The sequence below is a fragment of the Nelumbo nucifera genome, chromosome 4 (genome assembly GCF_055504915.1).
Source record: "Nelumbo nucifera cultivar China Antique chromosome 4, China Antique-T2T, whole genome shotgun sequence".
Taxonomy (NCBI): Eukaryota; Viridiplantae; Streptophyta; class Magnoliopsida; order Proteales; family Nelumbonaceae; genus Nelumbo; species Nelumbo nucifera.
The window spans coordinates 80079651-80107202 of NC_142652.1; the positions used below are offsets into that span (position 1 = coordinate 80079651).

The following is a 27552-nucleotide window of genomic DNA, read 5'->3' on the forward strand; positions in this document are numbered from 1 at the left end:
AATTAGATATATATCCAATACTTTTAAGAATATAAAACCCTAATCCAAGTGATGACTAAACAATTCAACCATTCAAATCAAATTGGTCAACCCATGAAGTCATAGTTGGATATTAAAAATTTTAAATATAAATAAATGTAGAAAATTACAAAAATGTAGAAAAAATTAGACACATTTATGATATTTTTATTAATCAAATTAAAATGTAAGAGCAATAAACAATAATTATTTTATTGATGATGAAAATGAAATACATAATCTAAAACTGGCTAAAAATGAAATTATTTTCCTGTTGGACGGAGATCAATAGTTCAACTTTTGGGTCAAATGTGTTAGCCTTTAATGTCATAATTAAATAATAAAAAATAATAAAACATAAAAACACAAAAAAGAAAAAAATAGATAACTTTTACAAAAAAAGAATATCTGGGCACATGTGTAATATCATATATCTATCATATTAAACAAAGTTTGTGTGCCCACATAGAAATAACAAAATTACAGAAAAAATTGAACACATCTATAATTCTATATTTATATTACTACTAAAAACTTGAATAATGAATAAGATTGTAAAACTTTCTTTTAACTAAAATTACACAATTTTTTGAATTTAATCTATATTTAATTGTGAGGTTTAAAATGTAATTTCAATTATTACTTTACACATCATTCAATTTCCTCTATTTAAATCTTATATTTTTTCTATAAATGAACAAAAAAGATACACTGTGAAGATAAAACATTACAGAAAAAGAACCAACGAAGTGATACTTCAAACTTTGCAACCCAATATGAGGTGTTTACATAATCGGATTTGGATTTTGCAATCTGCATTCAATTAATAATAAAAAACAAAAAAAAATATAAAACAAAAAAACATGACTTTTATAAAAAAAAAATTGGATACATTATTACTATCATTATGATCATCTAGAATTGCCACGTGTAAAGCACGTGCATAATTACTAGTATTAGATAAGTGCCTAAATGTTCTCTACAAAATTGTGTATTATTACATAATATTTTTTATGTTTTTTTTTATCTGTCATTTTTAATTTAATCATGACATCAAGGGTTAGCACATTTGGCTTAAAAGGTTGAATTGTTGACCTGGCATCATGAAAACATTTTTTATTTTTTGATTGGTTTTAAATTTATATTTCATTCCAACATCAATAAGAATAATTATTATTCGTTACACTTATTTTTCTTTAGTATGATTTAATATAACTAATAGAGATGTGCCCAATTTTCTATATTTTTTTTATTTCTATTTTAAAAAATTTATTGACCTATTTGACTTGGATAGTTGAATTGTTATGTAAGAACAATTCTGTTTGTTGGGTCAATTTTAAAAAGTATGTATTATATATATTGTAAGTATTGAATATAGATATAATTGATAGAATTTATTGGTGAAATGAATAACTTAAATATAGGATTGAATGAGAGAATTAGAGTTAATGCCCTAAATATAAGATTTAATTATAGGGAATTGAATGAATAGAAATGTAATAGTTCAAATTACATTTCATGCCCTCACATTTAAAGAGACACCAAATTCAAAAATAGGGGTATTTTAGCCAATAACAAGATTCAATAAATGTTAATGAGAATTAATACCTTAAATATGACTTAATGAGAGGGATTTAATGAGGAGAAAATTGGTTGTTCAAATAACATTTCTATCCTTACAATTAGGGAATGATCAAACTCAAAAATTAATATATTTTAGTCAAACAAAAGTTTCACACTTAATACAGATCGGGATGTCATCCTCATACCATCTTCACAACACTTGCAACTGTTTAATTATGATATCTTCATACTTGTATATTTTTATTTATGGGGAGATGTTCCAAATACATGGCTGCAAGTGTTGTGAAACAAATTTTGCGATGACAAAATTCTGTCTCCATTAACACAGCCAAAGCCAATTGGGATTTCCTCACAACACGTTACAACAGTGAATTGGGAACATCTCATAAATAAGAATATATAAGTAGAGAGATGTTCTAATGTGTGGCTAACACTTGGAGTGCTAAGAATTTGGTACGTGGAGCATTATGTGAGGAGCAGTTCCCAATTCAACATAGTCATCACTCATCAAATAGAAAATACATAGGTTGTTGGGGGCAACGTTGTTAGGAAGGAAATGCTTCAATTACCATGGGGTAAAAAAGTAATTGCATTAAATATTCTTTACGATAAAAGACTTAAACATACCCTAAGTTTTCATAATATGTTTTTCAAATAGACTTTACGGTATAAGAAGACTTTTATAACCTTAATTATACTTAAATTTTCAAAATGAACAAAAAAACACAAAAAATATTTATTACCTCCCAAACATTACCATTTGAAGATGAGCTCACCTACCTTATCTCCCCCATTGTCTCCCTTCACCTCCTCCTCCTCCATCTTTACTTTTTTTTCTAGTGTTTTCAACTTGTCATTGACCTGGCTAGTTAAACTATTTGAACCATCACCGGCCCTGATTCTGGGTCCAATTCTATTAAAACCTATACTTCAATAAAAGCTGTTGACTTGGTAAAAAACCATTAGACCTGAGCGGCTTAACTATTAACCCATTCAACCTAGTCATCGGGTTGCAGGTTGCACATTTAACATATGTGCAAACTTTTAGAGGCCATAACCTTGCACTCAAATGTTCGATTAGGATGATATTTTTTATTTGGGTAACTTTTCGAGATCTTCAAGTCCTAAGGAGCTGTTGGGGCTTTGCTCCACTATTTTCGTAAAAGAATCCCTTTTTTGGCCTCAAATCATAATTTTTAATATTTTTTTAAATAAAAAATAAAAATTGAATTGCAAACATAAATTAAATAGAAAATAATATATATATTATATGTAAAACATAATTATACACTATTTATTGATAGAATATGCATTTACACACATACACACACACATATAGTATTGACATTGAACAATTTGACCCATTTGACCCAAAGGTCGAACTAATGACCCATGACCCGACAAAATCAGGTCACCCTCCGGGCTGGTTTTCAAAACTTAGCTTATTTCTTTCCCTTTTATTCTATCTCCTTCCTACACTCCTTCTGTCTTCATAGCTTAACATGATAGAGGTGGCAACAAAAACGAAGACAACTCATTACCACGCCTCCTCTTTTCTCTCACGTGTCTTTCTTTCTCTCCTATTTCTCTCCCCCTCTCTTCTTCCCCTTTTCTCTTTTGACTGTTCTTTTAATTTACAACCTGCCACGATCACTAAGGCTCAGTTTGGAAGGAGTACAAATGCAAATATGTAGAGTACAAAACCTTATATTTTATATTATTTTGTATGCATTTTCCTGTACAAAGAATACATATTTGTATTTGTATTTATACACTATACATATTTGTATTTGTACTCCTTCCAAATTGAGCCTAAATTGCATTTCTACTGTTACCCTCAACCACCAGTTTCTTGCTTCTCTTTAATTTGTCTGTTATTTTAAAAATGACAATTAGGTTGTGTTTGGTTTAAAGGAAAAGATAGGAAAAGTATTTCTCTTGCCAAACACAACCTTACGAAATTGAAGCGGTTAACGTGTTATTCCAAGAACATTCTCTATTTGGCCCCAACAGCCAAAGTTTTGGCGATCAAGGCATCACGTGCAGTTAATCCGGGCTCGAATCCAGCTGAGGAGAAGTCGTATCTGGTCCAATACGCGTTCCCAAAAATCATCACAGACGTACATCGGGAACATCTGGCCATGAAGGATGAACGACAGAGGAGACGCTTTTATAGTGCGTACAACTTCCGGTCTGCCTAAACTCGCTCTTTCTTTTTTCCCATCAGTTTCTCCTCTGCTCCGTCGTTACTCACTGTTGGCGGAACAAGCCATTCCAGATTCTTGCAGGTCTTACAGAAATTCAGAGGTGGTGCTCCGTGTTCTTTACTGATTTCATTGACGTTTGGAATCGGTCTAGACGATCGGCTCGTCTTCAGCTTCAGCTTAACACACCTTTGATTTCAGTTTGTAGGACTAGAAATGGCCATGTTTACCGTCTCGCGTCGACTCCCATGTGCATCGACGACGTTGCGATCAGTGTGGGCTTTGCGTGCCGCTTGCCTGAGGTCCATCTCAACATCATTCAGGGAGGAGAGAGATACTTTTGGACCGATCCTTGTTCCCTCTGACAAGTTCGTATTCAGTATTCGTCTGTTTCTGTTTTTTCTGATTCTTGGTTGTTGTACAAAAACAAAACAATCACATTTCCAACGGCATCAACTTGTATTGGTCTTGTATGCTTTCCTTGACTCCAGTCGATTTTGCAATTCTCTACTCTACATCTAGGTTGTGGGGGGCTCAGACTCAGAGGTCGCTGCAGAACTTTGATATCGGTGGCGACCGTGAACAAATGCCGGAACCAATCATTCGTGCCTTTGGCATTCTTAAGAAATGTGCAGCCAAGGTTTGTTCTAATCTTATCCATTCTCCATTTCTTTTGGACTTGCAGATTGATGGTTTGGTATGAACTTTTGCATTTTATTTTTTGAGTCCATTATGAGTTAGATGTGGAATAATATGAAATGGTGTTCTAGTGGTTTTCATTCACGATTTTTCGCTGTTTTCACTTGGAGTTGTTACTACGTGTAATTTTTGATTGTTTCATGCCATTGAGTTTCCGTTATTTTTTACCTAGTTTCAATGCATAGATTGTAACTTTTAATTTTCTTAAGGCAGCATTACCGAGCCTCTGGTTTTCCTAGGTGGAAGCCAGCTGCTGATGTATTTTACTGATAATGTACACTTCATTGTTTCAGTGCATTCTGAAACTAATCTTTCAACGGATCAATAGTTTCGCCTGGAGTTATATGACCACATAGTCTACATAGGAAATGATGATTCAGTATGTTCATTCATAGATGCATGTAAAATAACGATCTACATTGCTTTTACTTTCTTGCCACATCCAAATTTTTTTATATGCATGGATAATTGGGTTGTATTCTGTATAATATATGTAAAATTGAATAATTAAGTATTTTGAGTTGATATTTATAAACTAGAGCTGGTCATATTAATTCTTTCCTTGTGTTATATGTAACTTAAATAATGGTGTTCTTTAGTGTTGGATATGGATACAAGGTATCTCACTAAGGGGATGTTCGAGAACATGGTTGGTTTTGCCTTTGATAATAAATAACAGCTGCCACATCAGTAAAATCAATATAATTTTGATGATGTGGCAGCTTTTTTGTTTTCAAAAACAAAATCAACCATGATGTTGAACACTCCCTAAATCCGAATATAAGTGTCAGCATGTTTCTGACATGTAGGACACACATGATGTCTAAAGCACCCAAGTTTTAGCAAATGGTGTGTAGTAAAAGGTTTTATAAAACTTAGTCTTTATCTGAATTAGGGTAGAGGTATAATTGAACGAGAGAGAGAGGGGAGGATGCTATAGCACAAAATTTGGACCCCTAGAATTAGGGTTGTCAATGGCTTGGTCAGACCAGATGGACTCGAACCTCCCAATTATGATGTTCAAATGTGTTGATTTAATCATTTAACAAATAAGCAGGGTTTTTTGGTCAAAATATAGATTAAAAGTGCAGTTGTCAATTAAAATAGGGTCTTGTCAGTCAGACCCAATAGTCCTGATTACAGACCCTATAGGGTCTTCTTTGGAACTGGTTTTGCACATTTTGGGACCGGGTCTACCCTGATTGAGACCAGACCCAACCCACCGACAGCACTACCTATAATTCTTTTTGCACTGAAGCACATGAAGCTTCAAAAGTAGAAGGCTGTCATGTAAAGTTGGGTGTTGAGGTCTATTGTCAAAGATTATGGTTTCACTTCTCTCACAATCTTCGTGTTATTGGATTAGTTGATTGGCCTTTTATACTACAACTCTGGTCTTGTTTGTGTGTTAAACCTGTTTCAGTTATTATTGTCACAGTCATGATATTATTTTACTGATCTTCTGATCATAGAAAAGTGTTGTTTTACTGATGCCATCCTTTTTGTGGATGATATAAGCAAGTACTTTCTCATGCAGGTGAACATGGAATATGGCCTTGATCCATCAATTGGGAAGGCAATAATGCAGGCTGCTCAAGAAGTTTCTGAAGGAAAACTCAATGATCATTTCCCACTTGTGATATGGCAGACAGGAAGTGGCACTCAAAGCAACATGAATGCTAATGAGGTTAATATTCATTTTTATCCTCATTGCTTGGAGTTCTGCTAGATTTTTCTATAATCTTTAGTACAATATGAATACTTTATCAGGCTGCTAATAACAATGTATGATGTTTGGGTTTTGGTGATTTATCATGTTCTATAGTTAGATTAAAGTTGAGAGCAGAGACATATGTGAGATAAAGAACTGTAACATGTATTAGTTATGTTTATCTCTAAGGGTGGGTCCAACCTGAACTTTTGCATGGACTATACTTGAATTTTTTGGGTTTTGGGATGGGTGTGGACCTGAAATGTTTAACCCTAGTGCTAGGTTGGGTCTGGTTGAGACCTTGGGTTACCTTAGTTCAACTCCAACCTAACCCTTGCTTGCCTATCCATTTGTACTAACTATATAGTATGCAGTACCATAATAATGTAAATATGTTTCCACACTCATACACATGCATACATTATGTGAATACAACATTTGAGCTATGGGATAGGGGGACTATGGTACCTGATACCTCATTATAGTCAACAGGTATTTGATCATTTGGTTTTCTCCTTTGATTAATGTGGCATGAGCTTCATGTAGTGGTGAGTTGTTGTAAGTCCCATGTTCAAATGTTTGGTTAAATTGAGATAAATGCCAGGTGTGAAGTGTGATACAGGAATTAAGCGGGTAGAAATGTATTAATTATGTTGGTCATGTGAAAGAAGGCAATGGAAGTTAATCTTTCTCTCATAATAAAAATCATTTTTTAAATGCATTGAAACAGAACAATCAAATCCAACCAATAAAAAAAAGAAAAATAGATTAATTAATGCACTTGATTCTTATACTGGATCAGTGCCATGAAAGATGGGGTAAATAGTGAGGCCGTTTAATAAGCTATCGAATTTTCAGCATTTGGAAGTAGAGGGAGATTCAAAGATGATCATTTCTTGGGCCAGGAGTAAGCAGCTTGTGCCATGGATCTATAAGCATGAGTTTAGGGAAATAGAAAACATTAAACAGGAGCTGGATATATCTTTCAAGTGGATTAGAGAAAAAAGGACAGCAAGTGGGATGGCAAGATACTTTAGCAAAACAAGGGGTATATAGACAACAACTGTTGTAGGCACTATTATAATCTTGTAACTTTGTCGGGTTTGATTGTTATTTGGGTGGATTTACCCTTTCATTGTATTAACCATTTTCATAATTTAATATAATTCTGAATTTCTTGCTGATAAAAAAATAGTGAGGCCGTTTTATACTGCTGAAGGTGCGGAAAGCAGAAAGCCAGAATGATTCCAAACTTAAAGGAGCTTAAATCCAATGGTATTGTTGGTGAGTAATAAAATATTTAGGGGGTAAAATAATTACCCCTATGCCTGTGCTTTATCATTCAGCAATTAAGTAGCTCTCAGGTTGGTCATATATATATATATTTAGAGAGAGAAAAGATAAGGTAAATTTTATTGATATAAAATACTAGTACAAAGGGACCCCCCCCTCCCCCAAGGAAAACACCTTAGTAGGGGAAACAGCCCTAGCAGAACAAGATTACAGATGCCATAGGCTCCTAGAATTCAGCCTAGCCCCCAACTGAGAAGCCTGAATTCCCTTTGAAGCTGAGATCCAAGAAATCAACTTTCCAAAAGAAACGGATATCAGGTCCTCCAGATCCTTATAGATATTCTGGAATAGTCTTTTGTTCCTTTCTGCCCAAATGGTGCTGATGACTGCAGCCGGAGTGGACATCCACACAGCTGAGGCTGGCATAGTCCAAGCAAGACCCACCGAACAGAGAAAATGATTCCAAATTCTAGCAGAGATCGAGCAGTGCAGAAAAAGATGACTGTTGTCTTCCACTTCTTGACCACACAACACACAGCTCTGTTCCTGAAGCTGGACCCCTCTCTTAAATAGGTGGGCTTTAGTTAAGCACCTGTCTAGAGCTGCGGCCCACACCAGAGCATTGGTTTTTGAGGGAGAGGTTGGATTCCAGATTGTGGAAGCAGGCATGTCTTCTGAAAAACTTGCCGTCAGGCGAGTGGCAAATGACTTGGCTGAGAAGAGACCATCTGTGCTCCAAGTCCAGGACCAACTGTCTTCTTTGAGCAGATTCAGGGGTTGAAGGGAGAGCAGCTCAGGTTGGTCATATGTTGAAATGTACATTTTAACATCGGAATCTTTTTTGGCATTCTATGTTCAGCTCCTTTCTCTGCAGTTAGCAAACATTACCATATGAATGGGTTTAGCAGATAGAAGTTTATCATATTTTAATGAAATTACATTTTAGATGTGGTGGCAAAATTGGAATCATAAATTCTCCAAATTTCTGGGTTCCATTTTTTGGGTCCATTTTTCAACATTGCTAAATTTGGAAAACGAAGGATTTTTTTTTGAAAGGTAAGTAAGATGATTGTATTGTATAATTTGTATTAATAAAAGGGAAAAACCCCAATAATCACAAAAAGCCCCCTTTGAGAGAAAGGGAGCTGATAGTATGAGTTATTTGCATCATATACATAATAAAGCTCTCCATTAATAGGCAAGAGTATGCCCCCACTGATCACAGACTTGGTGAAAGGATAAACTGCAAACCTCTGTTTTGATAGATGCCCACTTGAAGAGAAGCCTCTCAGCTTTCACAATCACTGCCTTACCTAAGAAGAAGAACCCCTGAATATATGATTGTTCCCTTCACACTATAGAACCCAACAAGGTACTAGAGAGGAAGTAAGCCACAGAAACCTACCTCTTTTACTAAACTCAGCTGAGGGCCATGCAGAGAAAAGGCTGCCAATGTCAGTAGGGGAAGCCCAAGCTTTGTCGAAGGCCCCCCTTTTTTTCTAGGAAACAGTAATTTTTATTGATAATTATAATTAGATTACAACTGTCACCATCCAAAGGCTGGATGGAACACCCTTAGGCAAAGTCATTCTTGCAAACAAGCGCAAAACAATTCCTGCCCGTTGACTCCTTTCTTAGCTAGAACTTCAGCTTTTCCATTTGCTGATCTTCTTGCCCACCTAAACTGCACACCAGGCTCAAGATTTCTCATAGCTATTGTCTGAAGGACAACGTGCCCAAACTTCCTGCTTGCATCCAATCTATTTCCAGCTTGGGATCTCCTTCGTCTTTTAACTGATGCATTTCCCATTGCTTTGCCAGTCTGAGACCTTGGAGAAAGCAAAAACTTCTGCCCTTAAGGAGTCTCTCACCCCTTTTGGGTCTGAGTAAAGGGCCAGCACTCTTCCCTCCTCATTTCTGAAAACACCCTGAATTCTTGAGGGGCCTTGGTTACCTAGAAAGCTTCCACCAAAGTTCAATTTCACTCTAAAGCAAGGTGGTGGGGACAAACTTTCCACAACTGTAGGATAAGAGGATGAGGAACCAACTATAGCACTCCACCCTCTAAAGAAGTCAGTAACAGAGAAGTCCTTGAAAAGTTCTGAAGCTTTCAGCCAATGAATAACCATGATGGTAATGCCCTCAACAAGTGCTTCATTAGATCTTTCTTTCCCTTGAAAAGTTGAAATCAAGGTTCGAAATTTTGATACGTATTGACCGATACGTATTGTATTGGGGGCTTCCCGATACACCCCTACAAGGGGTGTTTTGGGGTTTGTTGAGTAGGAGAAGAAGGAGAAGAAGAAAGGAAAGAAGGAAGAAGAAGAAGAGGAGGCTACTGAGTTAAGGCCTCAAAAGATAGTGCTTTAGTCGAGTGAAGCATTGTATTTATACTATATTGGCCGTACAACACAAGAGGTCTACAAAAATTACCCCTGTGGGCACTAAACCTGTGTACAATACATATAATACACCTGTCAACACTCCCCCTCAAGTTGGGGCATAGATATCAATCATGCCCAACATGTCACAGAGACCTTGGTGTTTGGAATGGTTTAGCCCTTTTGTAAAGATGTTTGCTAGTTGGTCTTCAGAGCTGATGTATGGAGTGCATACTTCGCCTGTGATGATTTTCTCTCTGATAAAGTGCTTGTCAACTTCAATGTGCTTTGTTCTATCATGTAGTACCGGGTTGGCAGCGATACTTATAGCTGCCTTGTTGTCATAGAGTAGAGTCATGGGTTTATCTACTGGAAAACCCAACTCCCCCAATAGATTCTTTATCCACATACCTTCGGCTACTCCGTGTGCCATTGCACGGTAGTCAGCTTCAGCATTGGATCTAGCTACCACGGTTTGCTTCTTACTCCTCCTAGTAACAAGGTTCCCTCCTACAAAGGTGCAGTAACCACTAGTAGACCTTCTGTCACTTTGAGATCTAGCCCAATCCGCATCTGTGTAAATTTCAACTCTCAAATGTCCATGTTTCTGGAATAATAAGCCAACACCCGAGAACTTCTTAAGATACCGCAGTATTCTCTCCGTTGCTTCAAGATGAGGAGGAAGATGAATCAGTTTCTCCTCATGCCTACACTCCCCTTGAGGAGAAACAGGAAAGAAGGGCTCATCGTCAAAGAAGGTAACATCCATGGAGACATAGAATTTTCGAGAAACATGATCAAAGCAACGATACCCTTTATGAGAGAATGAGTAGCCAAGAAATATGCACGGGATAGCACGAGAGTCCAATTTCCTCCGGGTGGGAGATAGGTTTTGGACAATGCACTGACAATCAAAAACACGAGGAATAGAAAGAAGTGGGGTCTTAGGAAAGAGAAGCTGATGTGGGGCTTTGTACTCTAACCAATGAGAGGGCATTCAATTAATGAGGTATGTAGAACAAAGGACGGCCTCAAGCCAAAATCGTTTGGGAACATTCATGTGGAGTAGTAAACCTCGTGCCACTTCAAGAAGGTGTCGGTTCTTCTGTTCAGCCACACCATTTTGTTGTGGCGTGCGGGCACAGGAGCTCCGGTGAAGTGAGCCATGTGAAGCAAAGAACTCCGTGAGGTCACTATGAAAAAATTCTTTTGCATTGTCTGATTGAAATATTTGAATTTCGGTCTGAAATTGGGTGAAGACCATCCGTTGGAAATCTTGGATAATTTTTGGTACTTTCTCACGGGTTCGCATTGGATATACCCAAGTGTATCTGGAATAATCGTCAATGAAGGTAATGAAGTACTTGTAGCTACTCTCAGAAGGTAAAGTAACAGGGCCCCACACATCAGAATGCACAATGTGAAAAGGAAACTCGGATTTACTATTTCTTTGAGGAAATTGAGTTCTACAATGCTTGCTTAACTGACACGTCTGACAAGAAAAATTAGAAAGAATCACTGACTTACATAGTTCTAGGAAAACAACTTTCAAGGACTCAAAAGACAAATGACCCAGACGACAATGCCACAAATACATTTTACTCTTTCTGAATTGACTCATAGACTCTGTAACATGAAGGCTAGCCGTATTCTCCAGCATATAGAGTCCATCAACCATACGTTCCCTACCAATCATCCTCCCCGAGGCCAGATCTTGAATCACACAATAGGAAGGGAAAAATGTCACAGAACAGTTTAAGGAATTTGTAACACTACTGATTGAGAACAAATTCATAGGGAATTTTGGAACATGAAGAACATTAGAAAGAGTAAGGCCGAGGGGAAGAAAGAGAGTTCCTTGACCAGCTATGGAAGTGTATGATCCATCAGCTAGTCTCACTTTATCTCTTCCGGAAAGAGGGTGATAAGTTTGAAAGTAAGAGGACATACTAGTCATGTGTTTTGACTCTCCAGAATCAATGATCCATGGAGAGTCAAGGTTGTGAGAAGCAACATGGAAAGCTGTGGTAGGATTACCTGATGTGGATGCAAAAGGGGTGGTGGGAGGAGCATCCAACTAGCAAATTGCTCTACCATAAAGCTCCAAATGGTCACGGAAGGAGTTTACAATATCCACCCTTGGGTCAGATCCAGAGTAGTTATGTTGGCCATGTGGTGTTTGAGTCACAACAGAAGTGGAGGGCTGATTCTCCCGAGTAACCATGTTGGCCATGTGGTGTTTCTTGGTACCTTGTTGCCCGGGTCTTCTAATTACATCTGAGCCTTGCTTCTTAGGTAAATCCTGAGCCCACTTTGGTTTCCCATGGAGATCCCAACAAGTATCTTTGGTATGCCGGGGCTTCTGACAATTAGTGCACCGCAATTTTTCCTTATCTTCTGCTTTCTTCTGGAAATCCCCTCTCTTGGAAGAAGGTCCACCACTAGTAGAGGAACCCCCCTTTGCCACCAACACAATTGCATCCCCTCCGGTGCTGTTCATCAAGTTTCTTCTGTTCTCTTCAGACTGGACAAGAGCATAGACCTCCTGAATTGAAGGAAGATCCTTAGAACTTAGAATTTGTACTCTGATGGATTCATAGATAGGATTGAGACCATGTAAAAAAGCAAACACTCTTTGCTGTGAGACAAGTTTCTTATACAATTTTGCATCTTCATCACACTTCCAATCAATATTCTGGTAATGGTCCAACTCCTTCCAAACAGTTGTCAAGTCAGAGTAATAAACTGATAAACTCCTCTCCCCCTGTTTACAAGTAGATGAAGCTGCTTGCAGTTGATAAATCTTGGCATAGTGTCGAAGTTCAGAATATGTGGATTTTGCCTGTTCCCGGATCTCATTTGTAGTTTCAGCCCACATGAAGTTCTTCCTTATTTGCGGTTGCATGGAGATCAAAAGCCATGACATAACCATACTGTTCTCCTGATCCCATCTATCATGTTCTGCGTTTCTAGAAGGTGGTTCTTTGATTCTTCCATTTATGTAGCCTATTTTTCCCCTTGCAGTTATGTATAGCTTGATCCCCCTTGACCACTCTAGGTAGTTTAACTCATCAAGAGGAACAACAGCCATAGGGAAGGATAGGTCACTGCTCCCACTCATTCCATTCAGCATTGTGGAGATTCCAGATGTAGCTGAATCTTCACTATTCATGATTCTAGGTTTAGAAGTACACAAAACCAAAAAGCACACTGCCTTACAGAGCTGCTACAGTCCACAACTGGGCACTTGCTGATTTTGGGTTTCACAGAGAACCAAGCATAAACACTGCAGCTGCAGTACTAGGTTGTATGACCTACACTGTGTAGGAGTCCATAGAACAATATACGAACTGCACTTACTGTGTAACCAGGTCTGAATGACCTACAGTTTTACAACTTTAATGCAGCTTCTCAGCTGAAAAAAAACTCGGTAGGAACAGCAATACGAGTGGTGGTTCACCACACCCAATCGGCTGATATCCACTTTCCAGGGCAGCCGAACAGTCGCTTAGGGTTTAGGGTTCAGGGTTCAGGGTTCATCAACAGTCCCTTAGAGAGCTGAATAGAGCAACACACAATCGGAGGAAGGGGGACAGTCCCTACTCAGATTTTAGGACATTAACAGTCCATCGAAAAAGTGCAAGAAGAGAACCATAACAGAAAAAAAAAATCAGTTCAGTACCTAGGTCACCCGAACTGTGAATAGGCAGTACAGTCATGGACTCAAACTTCTCTTCAGGTCAGAACCCTCCTTCGTACATCTGGGATGGTTTTCTACAGTCTTCTTAGCCAAGCAACTCCAGTTACCAGCACAAAAAACTTGTTGCAGAACCCTTTTCTGCGCTAGGAAGTTGAACAGCCAGCTTTCTTGTAGCAGAACCCTACTCGGCAGTGGAGACTAACCACAGCACTAGAGGATGCTTCCTCTTCCTTCTCTTCGAGCATCAGGACTATAGCTCCTACGCAGCAATGGAGAGAGACCACAGCTGGATGTTTTCCAGGCCTGGACAGTCCTGCTCTGATACCATGTTGAGCAGGAGAAGGAGAAGAAGAAAGGAAAGAAGGAAGAAGAAGAAGAGAAGAAGAGGAGGCTACTGAGTTAAGGCCTCAAAAGATAGTGCTTCAGTCGTGTGAAGCATTGTATTTATACCATACTGGCTGTACAACACAAGAGGTCTACAGAAATTACAAAAATACCCCCACGGGCACTAAACCTGTGTACAGTACATATAATACACCTGTCAACAGGGTTTAACCCGGTTCAGGGGGTAGACAGGCCTTAAACTGACCCCTCTGAACCAGGTTTAAAAAAACAGGAGAAATCAGCTTCGGTAAAGGCCTATATGCCCCTATTGGCGTATCAGCCGTATCGATATTGTGAACCTTGCTTGGAATAACCTGTTATTTCTCTTCTCCCACACCAACCAAATGACAGATGCTCTTGTTGTTTTCCACATCACCCTACCCCTCTTCTTTGGTTGTTTGAAGAAGCTAGAGTCAAAAAGGTTCCACGCATACGAAGGAGGATTGCACCTGCAACCAAAGAGAGAGGAGAACCAATCCCAAATATAAGAAACAAAAGGACAGGAGATAAATAGATGAGCCATTGTCTCACCATTCCTCAAGAAAAGGCTACTGACATGAGGGGATAGTCACCAATTTGGCCTTTTTCTTTGAAATACATCCATAGTATTGACCTTTTGGAGAACCACTTCTCAGAAAAAGCCCTAACCTTTTTGGAACAGGAGTACAACACACTTGTTTAGTAGGAAAAGAGGCAAGCACCATTCCTCAGAGTGAAGTAAAGCATTGAAAAATGAAGAGCAAGAGAAGAAATCTGAGGAGGATTTTTCTTCAAAAAAAAAAAAAAATCTAAGGCGGATTCTGATCAAACTCTGTTATCTGGGCAAGACTGATTTAGAAAAAAACAGAATTCAAGATGACTAACTGATGACTCCATACTGCATAGGAAAAAGAGCAGTACAATAGAAGATGACTAACTGATTCCCACCAATAGGAGTCCATACGACAAAGATCACTTTAGAAGGGACACCTGACTGCCAGATCCACTTCCAAGCAACTTCATTGACATTCTGTGCTATGAGGGAGAAAAACTTCACCGAGAAAACCCCATTTCCATTACCTTTCCACCACCTTCAAAAGAGAAGAAATACATGAGAAGATGTATGACATGGAACCTCAAAGGACTCTCTAATAACTACACAGGAATTGAACTGTCACTATAAAAATACTCCCTGTGAATGCTAGCCTTAGGCTCTTAGCTAGGCCATCAGCTACAGTACTTAGCTCCCTAGGAATCCAGCACAAGTTTACAATCATAGAAGATAGAATATCTCTAGCTTTAGCCAGGTAATGGGCTAAGTTCCAGGGACCATTTTCAGTTTCAGGTTCATCTAACCATTTAATGTTGTTAGTGGAATCCCCTTTGATGGAAAAATTCAAGAAACCCAAATCTCTTGCTAACCGGATGCCAGTGAGAGCAGCCAAAATTTCTGCCTTAGTTGAAGTTGCAGCCCCAGTTGGTCCACTGAAAACCCAACTAATGTTTCCATCCCTCCTGAAAACACATACAACACCTGCTTCACCTGGATTATCAAAGGTACTTCCATCAAAATTCAGAGTTATCTCCTCATCCTAATTGAGTTTCAAACTAAGAGGAGCAGGGTAGGAGGTATGATGGGAAAATAAAAAAATTTACCGCATTCCTGTGAAAATCATAAATAGAGATTGCTTTAAAATACTCAGAACTGATGGCTCAAAGGAAGCACCTGTGGGAGATAATGGAAATGAGCTCCTCCTGGTTTCTAGTCTTGTTATTAAACACATGGTTGTTTCTCTCTTCCCAGACATTCCATAAAACAGCATGAGCAATAGATTGCCACAAAATGTTTCCTCTTTTGCTAAAGCCTCTTCCTATCCACTGTCTTAAGAAATCCACAACATGTTCTGAAAAAACCCAGCTATGATCAAACATCTATACTACTTTAAAAAGCACGAATGGTTTCAAGAATATTTCTGGAATTTTCTAAGGACAAAATTTACCCCTCTATATTTAAATTTATTGATAAAAAATGAGAGCAAATAGGGTAACCGGTTCTTAATATTAAATGAGTTGAAGAGAGGTAATTTAAAGATATTCAATGCATTCAATTCTCTCTCATTAAATCCAACATTTAAGTTATTAACTTGCAGTCATGTTCATTGAATCATATATTTTAGTCATTTTTGTTTCTTCTCATCATTAAGTTCTATTAATTAAATCCATACTTAATAAATTAATAATTCCAATAACATAAAAGCTTATACTTTTAAAATCTACCTAGCAAAAATAGTGTTTTCACCTAGGTGGTGGTAAGAAATTAAATCATTTTGGGTCAAATGGGTTAATCCATGTTGCCACGATTAAATAATAAAATTAAAAAATAGATAAAATGAAAAAAATAGAAATTAAAAAACTTGGGACATTTTTAACATACATATTAAACAATAATAAGTATGATAAATAAGAAATGTTTTTATTAATGATGGAAATGGAATGTAAAATTTAAAACCAATTGGAAATGAAAATATTTTCCTATTCTCTCTAATTAAATCCTATATTTAAGATATATTTTTCTCATCATTAAATTCTTGTAATTAAATCAACAATATTAATTTTAATAGTATAAAAATAAATATTTTGAAAAGTAATTTGAAAACAAAACCATTTTCTTCCCTCTTGGTGGTGGGTAAGCAATTCGACCATTTGGGGTCAAATGAATTAATAAATAATGCCATAATTAAATAATAATAATATTAATTAAAATAAATAACTATGAAATGTAAGAAGTATTTTTATTAATGATGCAAATGCAATGCCAAATTCAAAATTTACCTAGAAATGAAATGATGTCATAGTTAAATAATAAAATTCTTAATAATAGAAAATAGAAAGAATCACAAAAAAAAGGATAGAGAAAATTTTGGGCACATATCTAATGTTATATATTTATAAAAACTAAAATATTGGGTACATCTCTAATATTGTGCATTCATTATATTGAACAAAAACAAGTTTTATACATAAGAAATAATTTTATCAATGATGAAAATGTAATACAAAATTTAATGTTAACCTAGAAATCAAACAACTTTTATTTTTAGATGGTGGGTTAGTGGTTTGAGTCAAATGATACCATAGACAAACAAAGATTAAGTGTGATAAGTAAAAAAATATTTTATATAATGTAAATGAAATATATAATTTAAAGGGAAAATTATAGTCAAAGTCAGTTGTACATTTAAAAACCAACAAAACTTTGACAACTGACTCTACATTTCTAATTATAAAAACCCTCACCATGTCATCGGAGGCTTATGTGGATGTTGCCAACATGGGAATTGGGACTCTTAGTCCATGTTGGACACAGTAAAAAACCTATACCAAAAATAGGTTTTCAGTTTCTCTCCCACTCCCTTAGTCTCTCGATCTCCCTCCCTTCTCTCTCACTCTCACAGTCATCTCTCGATCTCCCGCTCCCTCTGTCTTTTCCACTCTCTCAGCTTCGATCTATAGCCAAATCAAAACCCCTCTCTCTCTCTATTGTTCTCCCTCACTCTCCCTCTTAGTCAATATCTCATTCTCCCTCAATCTCTATCGTTCTCCAGTTGGTGTAAATTTCATAGCCAAAAGCTTCTTGTGAATTTTTATTAAATTGGTGTAATAATTTTTGAACCATACCAAGTTGGTCTCATGCTCTTTTATACAATGTGATTAATACCATATAAGTGTGTAAGAGAATAAAAAAAAAACGAGAGGGAGTGAGAGAAACTGAGGGAGAACGCTAGAAATTAAGGGAGAATGAGAGGTCGACCAAGAAAGAGAATGAGAGAGATTAGGGAGAACGATAGGTAGAGAGAGAATAAGAGAAATTGATATAGAGAATGTAAATACAAAAACCAAAAACCATTTTTATTTATCTTCAAATCACATAGTTGTTGAGCAGATAAAGATGACTATGAGTGAGAGAGTGTGACGGAGGGGGAGAGAGAGAGAGAGAAACTAAAAACCTTTTTTTTTTTTTTTTCTAATCACCCAACATTAAAGGACAATTTCAGTATAAGCTTTTTGTTGTATCCAACATGGATTAAGTGTCTCATGTTGGCAATAGCCACATAAGCCTCCGATGACATGGCAAGGTTTTTATAATTTGAAATGTAGAGCCAGTTGTCAGAGTTTTGTTGGTTTATAGACCAACTTGTAGCCTAATTTTAAATGTACAACTGGCTCTGACTATAATTTTCCCTAATTTAAAACTAATCCAAAAGAAAAGTTATTTTCTTATCTAAATGGTGGGTCAGTGATCCAAGCTTTCAAATAAACCCATGATGTCATAATTGAACAATAAATATTTAAATTTATTTTTAATCATATTGTTACTTTTTGTTAATTTTCAATTTCTATCTTAACTATGGTATATCTAAAATTCAAGTAATTAATATGAAAAAAAATTCTCACGTGCAACGCATGTACTTAATTACTAGTAATAAGAAAGAAGTACCAAATTTTCCTGGTTTCCTCACAATGAAGCAGGAGATGATGATCTGATTCCCCATCTTTTAAACATAAACAATAGACATGCAGTGAGAAGCAGGTTCTTCCAAGATTCTTTTTCTAGAGAAGATTATAAGTGTTTATTCTATTCCGGCAGGCTTACCACACAAAAAAAAACAAAACCTGGATCAAATATGAGAGCACCACATCCTCTTGGAAGGAAACTGAACAGAGGCCTGATTTTTTGCAATCAAATCCTTGAAACAGGACTTGGTTGAGAACTTGCTTGCTGGGTGAAGGGTTCAAAGACGGAGGTTAGATGCACAAGGGGAGAGATAGACCTCCTTAAGGGTGTGAAAGAAGTTAGCAACTTCACTGATTTCTACATCCCTTAGCGGTCTTCATGCTTCAAGTTCCAGTTGAGTTGAGATGGCTGAGGATAAACAAACTGCCAATGGTGAAGAGCATAGCTTTCAAGGCGCCAAGGCAAGTCTAGGCAATAGTGGGGCGCCTTGTCGCCTAGTCGTCTAGGCGCCTGCCTAGGCGATGGATATTTTTTAAGTAAAACCATATATCCTAGGGTAGTTCCCTAGGTTCCATAACCATCTTTCCTTATTAATTATTCATAATTTTCATAAGAGAAGTATAAATTTCATGTTTAAGTCTAGAAAATCAACATTTTATGAGAAGAAAAAGAACAAAGGAAAGAAAATTCAAAAAATATAGGGGCTGAACCCCTACTTTTGTTATAGTAAAGAAGAAAGGAAAAGGTGGAAGAAGAAGAAGAAGATGTGGAAGAAGAAAATGTGTTGATTAGGCAAAATTTTAAGTTCTTCCCTTGCTTATTGGTTCAGGTTTTGAAAATTTTGAGGGTTCAATCAAGGATCAAATTTTTGATACGATACTCCCCGTATCGGGTGTATTGTATTGTATCTTTGGGGTACCGATACCTGTTTACAGGTGTTTCCGGGGACCCATTTTTTTAAATAATATATATATATATGTTTAAAAATGAAATTGAAAACCAAAGAAATTAAAAAAAGGGGGAGTATCGTTGTAAGTACCGATACACCTCTGCTAATACACAGAGGTGTATCGATACTTTGAACCATGGGTTCGAATCAGCAGTTGGCAATGTTTGCGTTGATTAAAACCTAACAAAATAAGAAAATAATAAAGGGAAATTAGTATATAAACACATAAAATGAATATTCTAGTTTAATAATGTCTATTTTATAATTATAATGTCAAAAAGTTAAAAATATAAAAGTATTTTATAACCTAGTGCACAAAAGTGCTTGGCGACTGGGCAAGGCGAGCCTCCAAGGGCGCCTTGTCGCCTAGGCACCCGCCTAGGTGTCACCTTGACAACTAGCCACACCAGAAACCCTTACAAATCCTGTTATTCTCCCCACTTTCCACCTTGAAGGAACACCATTGAGAAAAAGAACATATCTTTTTTTTTGATAATTAGAAAAAGAAGGATTTTTGGCATTTGAATTTCATGTTTTAATGGAATCTGGAATATTATGAGAGAGTTGTTACTTCATTTCTGTGGAACAGAATTGTAAATAGAATTCAAATCCAATTCAGCTCCCACAATTCAAATGTATCCTATGAGTATTCCATTTGTATTATGTTAGTAATAAGAGGAAGTATGAGCCATGCTGTTTCTGTATCCTTCCCACATTGTGATTCTTCTATATTGGCATATGCTCTTAATGAATACAATCCTTGCAATTTATTTTTTGATTTCTGACTGTTAGTACAGTTCATGTGATTCCTTTCCACATTAATTCCTTATAACCTTAGCTCTCATACAGTTCATGTTAAAGGACATTCCATGTTTAATTGCGACTATATTTTTTGGTTTCCGACTTTTTAAAGTTGGATGATATTATAATTATTGATTGTTTTGCATTCTTTAGGTTATTGCAAATAGAGCAGCTGAAATTCTTGGTCATAAACGTGGTGAAAAGTTTGTGCATCCAAATGACCATGTTAATAGGTCGCAATCTTCAAATGACACATTTCCAACTGTAAGGCATCTACTTATTTTATGGTCTTGGCATATGTTGTAGGTTCTGCATATCTTTCTAATAACAATGATTTTGTTGCTTTTCTCTTAAGAGAATTTGTTTTAAAGATAGCAAGAATTTCTCGCTTTGCAATTTAAATGACTAAACCGCTATTGTTTTATTAGTTGCTAACTAGGACTATGTTCCATTCTTCAGGTCATGCACATTGCTGCAGCAGTTGAAATAAATTCAAGGTTTATACCAAGTTTGAAACAATTGCATGCTTCACTAGATTCAAAGGTTGAAAAATATTTAGATTATTTCTTTCTGGGTACAATTTTATGTATCTTAGCTACAGCTCATTCTGTATGTATTTCATGTGGTTGGCCTGCTAATGTTCATACACCAGAGCATTTCATATTGCATGTTGTGCATCTCGATCCCTGTATTTTATACACCTGAGATTTTTTTTTTTTGAAAAGAGTTAAGATAACTTTATTTCTGAAAAAGCATATAAACAGAGAAGCCAGAGCATTTTCATGTATCCATGTATGGGTGGTTTGACTTAAGAGGCTTGAGACCCAGACGTGCTTGTAAAGATGTATCCAAGTATCTGACTAATGCAAAATGTGGTATTTTTATTTGGCACTACAAAGTTTTAAATATAAATAGTACACAATTTTGTACAATATTTCAGTATGTGAAGAAATGGTGTTAATTTTTCAGATTAGTCAGGTAATGGTTGATTAAATGCATTTAGTTCCCAAGTTTTTGTTAAGCAGTGTGTCAGTGTATCTGGTTCTATTGATCAAATCTACTTATCTTTTGGCGTGTGAGTCTATTTATAATACTGGCTTTTCCTTGAATTCTGGTTGTGTATTATAGCCAAGATGCTTGAATTGGTTAACAATGTATGGCATTAACCCTACTATGACATGATGTTCATAAAGAACCATGCTCAAGTCATGAAGATGGTAATGAAATTTCTTGATCAAAATTTAATCCTTTTGATCTCTTTTTCTTTACTTTTTGGGAAAGGTTTTGACCAATGTTAAATTCTGAGGATTTCTTTGAAGATATCCTTCTAGTGCTTTTCAGGACCCTCTGCCCCTATTTACATTCTTGGAACTGTGTGTGTGCTTAGGGAATTAGAAAACACTCATCAAAAAGGGGAAAAAAAAAAGAAAAAGTGAATTATAAAAGGGCACTTATAGTTTTGGTGCGTAATTGGTGTTCCATATTGATATGGTATGGTGAAGTCAAATATTCAAACTTTCATGTCAATTACCATAGCTTCAAATTGAAACCTGAGTGGAAACTGTCTAGTTCACACTCTACTTGAGACATAATTTAAGTGTCAAAACTTTCCATTTTGGCTTGAGTTTGGTGATGTTGAATTAATTTATTTTATTTTGTTAGGATCTGTTTGGTTGGTTAAAGCGTATTATTTTTTTCTGTTATTGTACTTGACTTACAGCAGCGGCACAAAGGTCTTTTCCCTTCTTATTTTTTGTTGCCCTATATTATTATAATAGAAGCTGGCGCCACCAGCACTGTTCCATTGCCTCTAATCCTTCTTCTTCCTTTCTTTCTTCTTCTCTTTTTCTCCTCTTCTTCTTTATTCTCTTCTCTTCTCTTCTTCTTTATTTTTCAATCGGATTTATTGTGAAGATGGTATCAGAGCAAGGCCATTGAATCTGGGCGATAAAGTTTCTTCTAAAAGTTGCTGAATCTGGGCGGAACAGAGGATTAAATCTGGGTTGATCGAATCAGATCTGCAACTGGTAGGTCACGGATGACCTGCTTTCTCTGCTTGCTGGCTTGATTTCATGTGTGTAAGGATCTCTCTTAGTGATTAATGCTTGTAGACCTTCTGGAAAACTAGTAGGCTGGGACCATTATTCCATACAGGTCTGAAAATCAGTTTTGTCATATTGTTTTTTCTAGAAATTGGTGCTGTTCTTGTGCTCAGATTAAGTCCAAAACTGAAGTGTGTGTGGACTGCTCACTCGTTGTGTGTGGAGTTTTTTGTTTTGATAAAAGGAGGGATCCTAAGTTGAGAGTTTAGATAAAAAATTCTGTGTTGACCATGTCGTCTGAGAATTCTGCTACTTCAGGGGTTTTAGGAAGACAAAATGGAGTGAGTGGGAGAATGGATATGAGTTTCTCCATGGCTGTTATTCCCTTTGATGGTCTGAATTACCTTGAATGGTCTAGGGGAATAAAACTCTACATCACTGCTAGGGGGAAAATAGGATACATCAATGGGAAAGTGAAGGAACCAAAGAACGGAAGTGCTGAATATGATAGGTGGAACTAAGAAAATAGTATGGTGATGTCATGGCTCTTGGTTTCCATACTGCCATAGGTAAGAAAGACATTTATGTGGGTTGAAACTGCTTGTGAAATATGGGAACAAGCAAAGTCCACCTATTCAGAGCAGAGGCACTATGCTAAGATATACCAACTGCAAGTTGAATCCTCTACTTGCAAGCAGGGGGAGAGGAGTCTCTTGGTGTACTATTCAGATCTGACATCGATATGGAAAGAACTTGATCACTATCAAGATGTAAATTGGAAGTGTGATGAAGATGCAAAGGCATACAAGTCACTTGTATCTCAACAACAGGTATTTGCCTTTCTCTTGGGGCTGAATCCTTCATATGAGTCCATCAGGGTGCAGATCTTGGGAAGTAAAGACTTGCCATCAGTTCAGGAGGTTTATGCCTTAGTTCAGTCAGAAGAGAGAAGAAGAAGTGATGAATTGTATAAAGGGGGAGCCAGTTGCCCTAGCTGTCCTGGGAAGTTTAGATACTAATGTCGGAGGTGGTTTTAAGAAAGGTGGCTCTCAGAAGAGAACAGATGATAAGAGTAAACATTGGTGCACTCACTGCTAGAAGACAAGACACACCAGAGATACATGTTGAGATCTCCATGGAAAACCTAAATGGGCGCAGGATTTGGTAAGAAGTCAACAACTGATCAGGGCAAGAAACCAAGTTAGCAGAATAAAAAAAAGTATAACTCAACTAATATGGCATTTCAAGAGACTAATCCCATGGTAACTCAGGAAAGGCATCCAAGTTCTGACCCTAAGGAAGAGATCATCAACTCCTTTCGTGACCATTTGGAGTTATATGGTAGGACTCTTTGCCAGATGGATTTTGGTCCTACTTCTACCTCTTTCGTGTCTACATCAGGCAACACTGCCACTGCCTTCCATGTGTCATCTCATACCTCTGGTTCTCCTTGGGTAATCGACTCCGGAGCCTCAAACCACATGACTGGTAAGTCAAATTTATTTCAGGCATACAACCGTCTCTCTGGGAGAGATAAGGTGAGACTAGCTGATGGTTCTTTCTCCACCATAGCCGGCCAAGGAACCATATCTCTCCCACTCGGCCTTACCCTTTCTAATGTACTGCATGTTCCTAAATTACCTATAAATTTGCTTTCCATTAGTAGTATTACTCACTCCTTGAACTGTTCAGTTACTTTCTTTCCGTCTTCATGTGTGTTTTAGGATTTGGCCTCGGGAAAGACGATTGGTAGAGGAAGCATGGTGGATGGTCTCTACATGTTGGAGAATAAAGCTGGTCTTGTGGCTACAGAGTCCTTGAGTTCGTCCAGTGAGAGTCAAGCCTATTTATGACACAGTCGTCTTGGTCATATTTCTTTTGAGTCATTAAAAAGTTATGTTTCAAAAGTTGTTTGAGTCTTTGTCAGTGAGTCAATTGCAGTGTCAGGCATGTCAATTGAGTAAACATTGTAGAAGCTCTTTTCCTTTGAGAAATAAAAGATCTGAATTTCCGTTTCATAGGCCCCAATTAATGCCAGGAAGAGGAAAGGTCAACAATCAGCTAAGGGGGGGAAATAATTGAACAATTAATCACATGAGGGCAATTATAGCTGGAGGGAATAAGGAGAATCTTGGGGCATTTATAGCTATGTCAGTTATGAATAAGAAGAGTTTTTGGGCATTTATAACTAGGCCAGCTGGGCATTTATAGAGGGAGTCAGTTATGCTATTAGTAGAGTATAAGAAGGGGCTTTGGGGGATGGGGGTGGTATGTTTTTCTTTGAGTAAAGAATATTGTGAGTGTTTGGGAGAGCCGGCGGTCTCTCGAAGAACCGACCAACTGTTAATGTTTTCTGTTGAATGAATACTAGTCTCTTTTGTTGATGTTCGAGTGTGTGAATGCTGCTGTAAGTCTGTGAACTGCGTGTCAAGTTTCTGGGTCATATCAGTGGTATCAGAGCTCGTCTTTCCTCGGCCATGGTGACAGCTAAGGAAGTGACATTGCAGGTGGAGGGTTTCGAAGAACGCTTGACTTCTCTGCATTCTGAAGTGTATGGCTTACGCGATGAGATAACAACTGGCCTAGTTATAAATGCCCCAAAACTCTTCTTATTCATAACTGACATAGCTATAAATGCCCCAAGACTCTCCTTATTCCCTCCAGCTGATTGTTGACCTTTCCTCTTCCTGGCATTAATTGGACTTTCGAAGATCACATCCCTGGAAGGAGACGTTCAAGACTTGGTAAGACGTTTTGATCTATTGCTTCAGCAACAGACCTTGCCAGCTCCTTTGTCTACAATGGACATTGCTCCTCCTGTAGCCGCATCAAGTCGTGCGGCTGATAAAGGGAAGAGTGCAGCTTTCCCGACGTCTCCTTCAGTGTCAGTCCCGGAACATACTTCTGATTCACTTCCTCGGAAGTTGGAGTTACCTATTTTTGATGGGGAAAATCTAGATGGCTGGCTTTTTCGTGCAGAGTGCTATTTTGAGATTAATGGCTTGCTTCCAGCGGAGCATCTGCGAGCTGCAGTTGTCTGTTTAGAGGGTGATGCATTGGCGTGGTATTACTGGGAATATGGTTGGCGACCTTTTCGTGGTTGGACAGAATTCAAAGAGATCCTCCTTGAACGTTTTCGATCGACTCAAGAGGGTAATTTACAGGAGCCGCTCTTCTCGTTACATCAGTCTTCTACTGTTAAGGAATATCGTCGCCAATTCGAGGTGCTCTCCGCTCCCTTACGTGACCTACCGGAATCAGTCCTTGAAGAAGCATTTGTTAATGGGTTGCACGACCCTTTCCTGAAAGGTGCCATGAAGCGGGGTGACTGGTATAGAAATAAAGACTTGGTACTTAAGGGCTCTGATTGGATTGTCAATGAAATGAAGAAATCTGGTCTTTGAGGCCATGGTGGAGCTGGTTTTCCATCTGGCCTGAAGTGGTCTTTCATGCCACAAGTATCTGATGGCCATCCTTATCTTGTTGTCAATGCTGATGAGAGTGAGCCAGGAACATGTAAGGACAGAGAAATTATGCGCCATGACCCACATAATCTACTTGAGAGTTGCCTGATTGCAGGGGTTGGTATGCGGGCCACTGCTGCTTATATCTACATAAGGGGAGAGTATGTAAATGAGCGGAAAAACCTTGAGAAGGCAAGGAGGGAAGCTTATCAAGTTGGACTTTTGGGAAAAAAAGCATGTGGATCTAGGTATGATTTTGATGTTCATATCCACTATGGGGCTGGTGCTTACATTTGTGGAGAAGAGACGGCATTGTTGGAAAGCCTTGAAGGAAAACAAGGAAAACCAAGGTTGAAGCCTCCTTTTCCAGCTAATGCAGGGCTATATGGATGTCCAACAACTGTTACAACTGTTGACATTGTGGCTGTTTCCCCCACCATTTTAAGGCATGATCCTGAATGGTTTGCTAGTTTTGGCAGGAAGAACAATTCTGGGACAAAGCTATTCTGTGTCTCAGGCCACATGAATAAGCCTTGTACAATTGAAGAGGAGATGAGTATTCCATTGAAGGAGCTGATAGAGAGGCACTGTGGAGGAGTTAGAGGGGGATGGGATAATTTGCTTGCTGTGATACCAGGGGGTTCTTCCGTTCCACTGATTCCAAAGCACATATGTGATGACGCGTTGATGGATTATGATGCACTCAAGGCTGTCCAAACGGGTTTAGGGACAACTGCTGTAATTGTGATGGACAAGTCAACTGATATTGTGGATGCAATTGTTAGGCTCTCTTACTTCTACAAGCATGAAAGTTGTGGGCAGTGCACACCACGCAGGGAGGGGACAGGATGGCTGTGGAGGATCATGGAGAGGCTGAAGGTTGGAAACGCGAAGCTGGAGGAAATAGACATGCTTCAAGAGGTGACAGAGCAGACACACCATCTGTGCATTGGGCGATGCTGCTGCTTGGCCTATGCAGGGACATATCAGTACGCGGTGTGCGTCCATCCACTATGCCTAGAGCTACTGGTTTGGGAGTTCTTATTCATTGGCTGGGCCTGCCTGATTTTGAAGATTCTTGGGAGCCTTTTGACTTACTTCGAGACCAGTTTCCTCATTTTAACCTTGAGGACAAGGTTAGACTTTGGGCGGCGGGTAATGATAGGCCCCAATTAATGCTAGGAAGAGGAAAGGTCAACAATCAGCTAAGGGGGGGAAATAATTGAACAATTAATCACATGAGGGCAATTATAGCTGGAGGGAATAAGGAGAGTCTTGGGGCATTTATAGCTATGTCAGTTATGAATAAGAAGAGTTTTTGGGCATTTATAACTAGGCCAGCTGGGCATTTATAGAGGGAGTCAGTTATGCTATTAGTAGAGTATAAGGAGGGGCTTTGGGGGATGGGGGTGGTATGTTTTTCTTTGAGTAAAGAATATTGTGAGTGTTTGGGAGAGCCGGCGGTCTCTCGAAGAACCGACCAACTGTTAATGTTTTCTGCTGAATGAATACTAGTCTCTTTTGTTGATGTTTGAGTGTGTGAACGCTGCTGTAAGTCTGTGAACTGCGTGTCAAGTTTCTGGGTCATATCAGTCTTGTGGCTACAGAGTCCTTGAGTTCGTCCAGTGAGAGTCAAGCCTATTTATGGCACAGTCATCTTGGTCATATTTCTTTTGAGTCATTAAAAAGTTATGTTTCAAAAGTTGTTTGAGTCTTTGTCAGTGAGTCAATTGCAGTGTCAGGCATGTCAATTGAGTAAACATTGTAGAAGCTCTTTTCCTTTGAGAAATAAAAGATCTGAATTTCCGTTTCATATTATTTATTCTG

General features: G+C 37.9%; 1 protein-coding gene and 1 pseudogene across 2 annotated transcripts in view; both read left to right on the forward strand.

Moving 5' to 3' along the window:
- Nucleotides 1–3756: 3756 nt before the first annotated feature.
- The window catches only part of LOC104589001 (fumarate hydratase 1, mitochondrial-like), a 36211-nt gene continuing 12415 nt past the window's right edge, over nt 3757–27552 (forward strand). For both annotated transcript variants that reach the window (XM_010247161.3, XM_088902412.1), the window contains exons 1-6: nt 3757–3909; nt 4008–4174; nt 4329–4446; nt 6043–6192; nt 20373–20483; nt 20679–20762. In XM_010247161.3, the coding sequence (XP_010245463.2) occupies nt 4023–4174; nt 4329–4446; nt 6043–6192; nt 20373–20483; nt 20679–20762 (615 nt within the window). In that variant the 5' untranslated portion in view covers nt 3757–3909; nt 4008–4022. The remainder of the gene's footprint in view (nt 3910–4007; nt 4175–4328; nt 4447–6042; nt 6193–20372; nt 20484–20678; nt 20763–27552) is intronic.
- LOC148800765 (NADH dehydrogenase [ubiquinone] flavoprotein 1, mitochondrial pseudogene) lies at nt 24918–26886 on the forward strand (annotated as a pseudogene).